General features: G+C 41.8%; 1 protein-coding gene across 1 annotated transcript; it reads right to left on the bottom strand.

Annotated features, from left to right (window-relative positions):
* Positions 1-5,164, bottom strand: derl1 (derlin 1). The gene is made up of 8 exons (XM_072394748.1): positions 4,833-5,164; positions 3,207-3,318; positions 3,031-3,095; positions 2,349-2,375; positions 1,846-1,941; positions 1,652-1,704; positions 1,327-1,437; positions 1-886 (listed from the first exon to the last, which is right to left on the bottom strand). The coding sequence occupies exons 1-8, from the start codon at positions 4,983-4,985 to the stop codon at positions 742-744; spliced, it is 762 nt and encodes a 253-aa protein (XP_072250849.1). The 5' UTR covers positions 4,986-5,164; the 3' UTR covers positions 1-741.
* Positions 5,165-10,231: the final 5,067 nt, after the last annotated feature.

The following is a 10,231-nucleotide window of genomic DNA, read 5'->3' as shown; positions in this document are numbered from 1 at the left end:
CTTTCAAAAAACAACTGTTGTATTTACAAAAGAAGAGCAACAATCCATATTTCCCTCAGTTTGGTTAAGATCAGGTCTTAAGACAGAAAAACATCCAGCTCTGTGCCACAAAGGCTCAAAAAAAACAAAAAAAAAACATTTCACACGCATGGAATTTCAGACCTGGAAACAGAGCTCTAAATAGCTTGGCCCGTGTTCTGCTGAGGGATGGCGGATAGTGCTGTCCCAGTGCGTTGTAATTACAAAGTAATCTGATATGGCATCACAGAGGGAGGAACTCGGGTCAAAATCAACAGCGTGCTGGTGTGCAGCTGCAACATCTCTCATCTTCGCGGTCCAACAGCAAATAGTGGAGAGAAAGAGGGCGGGAAAGAAGGAAACGAGAGGGTGGCAGCAGGATCATCACAGAAAAAGAAACTATTTATTTGTTTTTGTCTATCGGTTTCACATGGACACATCCGCAGTGGTAGAAAGAGTAGAGGCGGCTTTACTTGGAGAGCTGAGCCTAAAGCCAGAGTCTGAGTCCTGCTGTGCAGTGCAGTATTAGTTAAAACGCACACTTCCTCATATTTCATCCTGCTGGATTCTTTAAAACTTAAAATGGACGTGAATTAAATTTGAGGTCAAGATTTTTTTTTATACCCTAAAAAGAGGAGAGAATGCGAGGAAGCAAGAATTTTAGCCCAAAACATCGACTGCCCAGCCATTAGTTAGTGAGAGCTGAGGGGGTGCTGTTCTCTCTCATTCATCCCCGAGGCGAACGCCTTGTCCCCAGTTGTGACGTCCTCTCAATCCACCTCCTGCCTGTTCCTGGGCAGCTGGCCTCCTGCTGGGAGGAACTCCAAAGCCTGACACTCCTCCCCTCGTGTTAGGGAAGAACCGATACCTGGAGGGAGGAGGGAGATGGTTAAAAAGTAGCATTTGAGGAAGGAAAGTGATCCTTCCAGCTTTACAGGATGAGAAACTTTGAAGTATTGCTACAGTTCAAGGTAATCCAAAGCCATGGCCATATCGTTAGCTACATGAATGTCCGCCTGGCATATTTGTTCGTTCTCAGACCTGAGTCTGTCATCACTGAGCATGGTGAATGGCAAATGATTCAAGATGAGTTGGTACAGTCAAACAATCATCCAAACTAGAATCCTGTAAAGTCACTCTTTTTCATGCCACTTGCAGTGTTCACTGTGGCAACAAGTGCCAATTACAATGTAAAAGAGAAGGCTAAAACACAGCCCCAGAGCGGGAAAGTAGCCACAAACGTGTGAAATCCTGCTCAGTAAAACCTGACTGAGGTTTTTGTTCTGCTTTAAATAAACATGAACTTACAAGAAGTCTGGTGTGGTGAGAAACGAGCGTCCTCCCAGGTCCATGGGGTATTTGAACATGAGGAAAAAGTAGAGATGGCCCACCAGGTTTCCTGTCAGCTCGTTCACAAAACTGCACAGTAACAAACAAAGGAAGACAGATCAAACTTCACAGCTATACAGTGATATTAGGAAAAAGAAGAAAAAACGCCTCATGTTAAACTTTCTGTCCCCAGCTTTGACCCAGAAGTAACCGATGAAGCCGCAGAACAACAGCAGTCCACTTACAAACTGTACAGGATTGTGAAGCTGTTCAATACAGCAGTTTATGTAAGGTTTGTACTTACGACCCTCCGATGATAAAGTTGAAGACAAGGATGACCCAAGGTAGATAATATGCCTGGAACAGACCAACAAAGAGCAGCTTCACACTCTAGCAGTACAGTAAGTGCCAGCATCAGCAGTCACGATCACTGTTTTGATGTTTTATCATCATTTTATGACTTTCCAAGATTAAAATGCAACATTTTAAGTAGGTTACCTTGAATCTTGTTCCGAACCAGAAGGACACAATCATGTCTTTGTTGAACTGAGCCCAGACGTACAACACTGACATAATAAGAGGGATCATCAGCAGCTGAAATTATTAAAAAAACAAAACAGAGTTAAACCAGCGGGCACTGATAACTCAGGTGTTTTCACTGTAACTGTTCTTTTTTTAATCCAAGTGAGCAGCATGTCTAAAGGTCTCCAATTAAGATGTCTCTTGTTCTTTACTCCGTAACAAAACGGAACCATTTCCCGGCTGGTACCAGAATATAAACCCCTGTGACAGGCACATTACTGGTGAGCTTCAAAGCAGCTGGTGGTCGCTTTAGAATTAGAGACCAACTCTGCAATTCTTTCTTCCAAAAATGGCAGCCTTTTCCTTTGCGTTAACAATATTTAAACTGGTATCAACAGGACCTAGAATCCAGTCCGAGAATTCAAGAGATGGTTGCAAACAAGTACAACGTGTTTTACAGTACTGAAGAGGATTCTCACCTGCATGTTCATCAGCACCCCAGTAATCTACACACAAAGAGTCAAGGACAACAGGTTCATGCAGTCACAGTAAGATTCAAGCAGCCGGTGACCCCTTCAAGTCCACCACTCCGCTTCAAAAGGACCTGGTGGTCCCATTTGCCATTTTCACGTGAGCAAAATATCTGACCTTGACGGATATTCACTTTTTTAAATCATTCATCTTTTCACTTTTACCCGAGGTGACAAACCGGAATGTATTCTGTACATAGAGTTGGAGATTTTCCGGCTTACGACCAAGAAACGCCTGTAAAAAGCCCAATAAGCTGACAATTAGAGCGTAAGTCCTGACAAAACAACACAGAGGTGAGGTGTGGGCTGGACTGTACTAGTGCTGCATGTGACCTAGATTAGGTTTCTCTGCTCTGCAGGGGTAGACTGACTCTGGGCCACTGGCACAGAGCCACCCTGACATGGCACACTGCTGCAGAGAGAGAGAGAGAGAGAGATGGGGATACAGAAAAGACAGATGAAAGAAAAATGCAGAGAGGGAGCCAAAGCGGCAGAGTGTCAGTGTCAGGGTGAAAACAAGATAACAGGAATGTAGTTTCAGATGCTAATAGGAAGATTTACAACAAGTAGATGGCAATAGTCATTAAGCCCTCACTGGATCTTAAACCTTGTGATGTCAGCCAAAGGATACAACAATGCAGATCCAGTTGAAGAGGAGCATGAAGACATAGTCTGCAGGTCTGCCATCAAATGCCCCTAAAGAAGAAAGGCAAAATCATTTGAGGATCGTATCAATAATAAAACCTACTAGACATAAGAAGCCTTTTAAAGTGACAAGTGTGTAAATCACAAGGCCAGCAATCTCACCTGTTTCTAGCCGAGAGGAGTAATGGTAGAGGAAATATAGGTTGACTAGGAAGAGGAACCCAGTGTTGGGGGTTATTGGGAAAAAAAGGGTGGCTGTCACTGGTCTCCACAGCTGCAACAAAGAGAAGAGACATTTACACAAAAGAAATGTAGGCAACTGAGCCTTGTAACGCAATTCCAAGTGATAACTTTTAAACGAGTAATTACTTTGTCAGATGTAACTTGACAGAGTCATTTCAGCTGTTTAATAGGTCAAAAACTGCCAACCCTGGTCTGATGGTAGCTCCTTAAATCTGAGAACTTAAAGCTTTTCCACTGCTTCGGTTGACCATTGTTTGACGTTTCAGAAACTTAAAAATATTCAAAGTCTGTAAAATAGTTGTAGCCAAATAACCAGAATATGATGGTGGTTTTTCTTCCCCCAATCCATTTCACATTTTAAACAGCTGAACAAGTGGAGCAACACCATGATAAGTTATAGAGCTACTTCTAAGCTACACTGCCACACAAGTACGGTACATCATCACACAGTGCTACAAAAGGTGTAACAACTGCACAATCAAGCAGAAAAAAGGATACGAGCTCTATCCGTGGTAAATTATGGTGGTGGCTGGTTAACGTCAGCTACTTTCTAAACTGTTATGTTAATGAGTGACGTCTATAACAGGGCATTAAACTCAGGAGCCGTTCATATGCTCATGCTGCCATCAGTCTGGGTTCTGCAGACAATCTGCCACAACATATGTGAGGTGGATTTGAACTGAATTGTGTGTAAAAAAACTTTACTATACCTGTAAAAAAAATTTTAAAAATGTACATATTTCTGTTAAACTCTGAACTTTAAGAACTTATGTTGTTGTTTCCATCTTAATGAAGCAAATTATGTGTTTTGTTGTTACTGTAACCCCATGTGATATTTTGCCTTTTCCAATAAAAAGATTTTTGCTTCTTTATGCTTCTTCTAAACAACAATACCAAAATTAATTCGTATAAATAGCATCCTATTTGTCAAAGTTACCAGTTACTGCTAAAATGATATGTTAGCTCAGTGGAAAAGGAAAGCACATTTCCCTCTGAATAAGTCGTTTTAACGAACTCCAACACTGAAAGTGGCTTGATAAAAGGTCATTTTACCCCGAGGTGGTATCTACAGCCCACGTTCTAAGGTTACATAAACTCACTGTAAACCTTGTGGGTAGCTCTTGGTGGGCAGGGTAATACATACAGCCTGAGGGCAATTCAGACTGGAAGTTGTTCATAATTACTCTAAAATAGTGTCTCCGCCTTGTGGAGTGCGCGAGAACAGCGCCTGAAGAAAAAAGAAATACAATACTAACATGAACGTATTATATGTCTAAAAAATAAATAAACACAAACTTTAGCTTTGGTAAAATGTTAGGATTAGGTTTTTCAAGAAGTATTTGTGTGTGTCTACACCGAGAAGCATTTTGACAGCATCCGGAAATCCAAACCTCTTGCGTCTCGCCCTCTCATTGGCTGAAGCATAACGAAAGGCCTGTTAGCCACCTGCTAACTGACCGAACACACCGAAATAATGTTTCTCAACTACCACTGGCTCCAACACACACACACACATACAGATGACCGGCACTATCAAAAACTTACATGAAATCTGCTAAAGATGAGCTCCGGAAACAGCAAGAAATTTCTGAAATCGACCAGTCCGAGCTTCCCAATGAAGGGAACAGCAATCGAAGCAGCAAACCAGGTCCGGGTAATTAAAGGGATGCTTCTGAACCAGTCACCGATGTCCGACATCTTTCCATAGGACACCAGCCAATTTCTAAATACGAAAAAAAGCTCTTCTTCAAAAGTGACCACAGACGTCCAAAAAACTAGCCCTCTTGCCCTTATTTAACAACTGCTCCACTGCTAAGTTTACATGACGTGGCTAATCACAGGGAGCTAGCTTCACATATGATGAAGTCAGTGAGATCAGGGGGGAAACATCCGGTTTAGCTTTTCAAAGTAAAAACCAAGCTGACGCTTTTACCCTTAATACTGATACAAACTAATATTAAAAGTAACCATCAAATCCATTTTTAAGGGACTGATATTACTACTAATGCACGCAGTCCAGGTGATTAGCAATGTTCATCAGAAGACAGTGATCATTAAAATTCTACTAAGCCTATGTGGAATTAAAAAAGAATATTGAAGGTCAGAAACAAAATATTTTAATGATGGGACAGAGACAGTGGATTTGATGCAAATAATGATTATTCTGTCATTACGATGTCACCGAGATTGGGACTTTTACTTTAGTTGGCTCAATGGGCAAGTGCATTTACCTAAACTATTCTTACTTTCTTTGACAGTGAAAGAGGGAAGATGTTTGAGTGATACTCTTATTCTGAAGGAAAACCATCAAGACGGAATATATTCGAATCGAAAACCACCACCTTTTGTTTTTGCTGTCATTGATGTGGTACTTCCTGCGAAATTTGCAAATGCGCCCACTTGACCATCCAGAGGACGCCAGCAAAGGAAAGAGGCGTGTCAGAGTCCGCATTTTTTCCTCCAACAGCCACCTGTGAAGAGTGTTGATCTAGTCAAAGAAGAAGCTGGACAAATTCTTTGAGACAGGCATATATAAGCAATAATTGATTTATGAACAATGTTACAAATCCTATTGAGGAATCTCATGTTATCACACCATTTCATTTAAAGGGATCTTAAGTTTATGTTTTCAGGTTTTGGTGCCTAGACTTCGAAATAATCTGATTCAGTATGCCTCATTTCAATGTAATGATGCAAAACCGCAGGTATTCATATGGTCAAATAAACATCTGATGAGTATCCATAGAAACCAACACCCCAGTTCTCTGTAGGTCTTTCAACTCAGTGTACTGGTGGTGATAATCCAGATTCATGACAAATTTATCAAAGCTTTTTAGCACTTCTGATATAATGGCGAGCCGTTGTATTATCATAAACTGCAGGTACGGTGATTTGATGAGACTGTTTACTCAAGTAATGCATAAATATGCCAGACTGGGAACCACTAACTCAAGTCTAATTCAAGTCATAGAAAATATTGTACTTTTTACTTTGCTACGTGGTCATTTGTAGAGTAACTTAACGTGACAATCTCTAATTGACAATAACAGTGTTATCATTAATCATTCTGAACTTCTTGACAATGACATTGATCTGTCTAACTTGAATGTCTAAAGCCAGGGTGTTGAATAAGTTCCCTGGAAATGCAGTTTCCTCAGCAGGTTATTTCTGTCTTTCATTTCCAACTTTCATAGAGAACAGACCACCAGTTTAGTCTGTGTAAAAACATGGATCGTGATCAATCCAACATCCCACTGCACTCATGGTGCAATTTAATGAGTAGCATACGGGTCTGTTTGTCAAGAAATTGTTTTATGCTGACACCAGTTGCTGTTAAATGACATGCCACAGCTTCAGCTGTACTGATGAAGAGCCAAAATGCTCGGTTGGTAGAGCACAAATGCATTTTAAAATGCGTCCATATTGTTAAGTAAATAAGAAAATTCTATTAGTATCTTATCTTATCTTTTTTTTTTAATATGTCACTGCTCACCGTTTTTTAAATATGGGACTTTGCTTATTTTCCTTTGTGTGAGGGCGATGCTTTGAACTTTGGGATTCATTTTCTTGATATTTTCATACTGAGATTAAATGCTTGAAGAGATCAGCTGCAAACAAATCAGTGATAGTTTTTTGGGGTTTTTTTCTCTATGAGGCTGCACTACATGATATGATGTACATTATGTATCTATATGAACTAATAACGTCAGCATGGGATGTCTGGTGAAGATAAGGGTGTTGTGAAGGAGAAAAATCCATGAAATTAGAAAAGAACATCCACGATAAATGTTGAAAAACTCTCTGCATGTCTGTGATATACCATAAAATGTTCTAGAATGTTGACTGCTGTAACAAGGCAGTGAGAATCTAAGAATCTCTCTGCAGATTTCAGGAGTCTGTGACAACTCTCTCCTTTTGTGGATCCGGATGATTACGAGTACTCTTGAGTCTTTTGAACTTATTGTTCTAAGTTTTTAAATGCAGCTTTGACAGTTAAGTCGGATCTGTATTAAGACGCACAGCCACAAAACACCCATGAAGTTTATTGAAGGAACCAACGGCGTCTACAGACTCATCAGAGTATGAAGAGATTTCTTTGGTTAGACTGTCAGCATTTTCAGGCACTGCTAAAACAAAGAGAGAGAAGAGTAATTGATCTGATAAGCAATATGATCTATTTTCTATCACAGATGTTGTTTGGCACACCAATATTTGAGCAGGCCATGCAGATCTGCTGGCACATCAGCCCCTACAAGAGTCAAGTAAGACCTACTCTAATTCCAAGTCCACACCAAAATTAAACAACAGGTGAAATCTCTAGCTTGTGTTGTCAATTTTGTCATAAACAGCTGATGTCCTGCATGTTGCTTAGGTTGCACTGCTGGCTGAACTCCTGAGGCTGCAGCAGAATCAACAGCTCCCATCTGATGTGGCCGCTGAGGACATGGCCAAGCTGCTGGTGGGGCAGAGCAAGGCACACTCAGAGTGAAGTGGGTCACTGAGACACACACACACATTTTCAGTTGAAGTATTCTGACTGCGATATCTCTGCGGCGCTCTGCAGTGTTTTAAAACGAACCCTGTATCCTGCAGACATCCCAAGATCATCAGCCAGGCAGAGAAGTATGCCAGGAGTCTGACAGAGCAGCAGCGGCACACCACAGGCTCAAAGCTTCTCCGCCCTCAGGAGGTGATGATGGAAGTTGTTCAGAAAGTCCTGCAGGTTTACCGGTTGCCTCCTACGTGAACTTCCTTAAGCTTGCCCTCCCAGCAGCTCAGTAAGATGGCTGTTGGGTGAACACAAGCAGTTCAGGACCAGGTGTCCGCTGCTCTGTCCTCCATGCGCCTGCAGATCACTTTCTCCTGCCCCATCAGACATGACGTGATCCTGTCTATCCAGGGAAAGGGGGGACAGGTTTACACTGAAGACCTCCTGGTGGAGAAGCTCAACTGCTTTGAAGCACAGCTGCTGAACACCATCACTGGTGTTGCAGCGGGAGAGATCCGTGTTCTTTTTCAGCCTCAGAATCAGACAGAAGCAGACTCTACTGGCTCCATCACCTCCTGTGACTCATTCTGATGAAGCTCCTGCCATCACTGCAGTCCAGACTGTGCCAGTTTTGCTGTTTACACCCAGTGAGGCACAAGAAACCTTCTCTGACAGTCTTGATTCGGTTTTCACTGATCCTACTTCCTGCGATGCCTTAAATGCACCAGCAGAGCAGCCAACGCCTCGCTTTGAACCAAGCTCTATTGTGATGTCAGCTCCACCGTTTCCTATGGCCTCTTCTTTCGATGCAGCTCCTCTCCTTTGCCACATCGAACCAGCACAGCAGCCTAAACCCATTTCAGAAATAGATAATGGTGTGGTTCCCTTTTAGACCTCTCCTTCTTTCATGGTGAGGATGTTTGTGATGCACCCAGCAGAGACTCTGTTGTAGTTTCAGCTACGCCCGCTGATAACACCACCTCTGATGAAGCTCCTGTCACCACTTCAAAGCAGGATGCCCTGACTGTCAGTCAGCATAAGACCAAAGCAAAGACTGTGGTTGAACTCAACAGCTTTTTTAACCGGTTATTCTGCTGCTTTGTTCTGCCTGAAGATGATGTCTAAAACAAATTCCTTAGTTTCATAATTTTTTTTTTATTTTCCCTTTGACTTGTTAATTTACAAAATAAATTTTTAAAAAGTACATCTGCATCTGTCACTTTCATTTCTTGTTAACTATTCAAACAAGAAATTAAGATGTCACCCAAGGTATCATCAACATCTTTCAGTGTTTTGAATAAAACCTGTCGTAGGAGCAGGAGCAGATGCATTTAGATCCTATGATTCAATTAAATTAATCATTTAATTAATCAAACTTACATATTGCAACAAATATCATCTCAAGGCACTTCAATACCTGATTCTAAATATTGTCAAGGCTTTTGGAAGTTTACCACTCAGTACCTGGCAGATTGGTTTTCGCACATCATAGATGTGCAGTCCAGGGTCTCATGTTTGACATTCGAGATCCTGTCCTGACTGGAAACTGTCCTCATGTCCATTCTGACTGAGCCTACTGAATAGTGGCCACATACAAAGGGGGAAAGCGATTATGAATCTGAAAATCCATCCATCCATCCAATGATTTTCCACTGCTTATCTGAGTTGGGACTGCAGAGGCAACAGGTCTAGAAGGGAAACACATCAAGGACTTCTTTTTCTCCAGCAGCACTCAAGCTCTTCCTGGGGATCCCTTGGTGTTTCCTGGCTGGAAAGGTTACATAATCCCTACAGGGCGTTCGGGGTCTGCCCCGGGGCCTCCTCCCAGTTGGTCGTGCCAGAAAAACCCTCAATGCTGACTCTTTTTGATGCAGAGGAGCAGCAGTTCTAGTCCAAGCTCCTCGCCCCATCTTTAAGGCTGAGCCTGGCAGCCCTTCAAAGAAAGTGAATTTCAGCCACTTGTATCTGCAATGTCATTCTTTCAGTCATCACCCAAATCTCATGACCATTGGAGAGGGTTGGAACAAAGACAGACCAGTAAATTGTAAGCTTTGCCTTCCAGCTCAGCTCTCTTCACAAATACGGTACTGTGCAACGCATTTGTCCGTCTCCCCTTCCGTCCTGCCATCGCTTAGTGCCCCATACTCCTTCAGCACTCCCCACACAACTGCTCCAGGGACAAGGTCATAAGCGTTCCGTAGGCTCAATGCCTGCAAAGAGGAAATTCAAGGTCAATTGTAGTGTGAGCAGGTGCTTTTAAAAAAGTCAAACAAAATTAAAATAAACAGAGACATGTAAGTCGGGATTTCAGATCAGTCAGTTCTAACAGTTCTATAAAGTAATATCTAATTTCAGTGCATTTATTTAGTTCAACATCTATATTTTTTTTACATTTCGTTTTCTTAAAATGAAGGTGGTTTAGTGTATGGGATGATGTGAAAAACAGCACTTTTTC

This window comes from Leuresthes tenuis, unplaced genomic scaffold, assembly GCF_036924035.1.
Source record: "Leuresthes tenuis unplaced genomic scaffold, fLeuTen1.0.hap1 SCAF_10, whole genome shotgun sequence".
NCBI lineage: Eukaryota > Metazoa > Chordata > Actinopteri > Atheriniformes > Atherinopsidae > Leuresthes > Leuresthes tenuis.
This window is presented reverse-complemented; position numbering and strand designations above follow the sequence as displayed.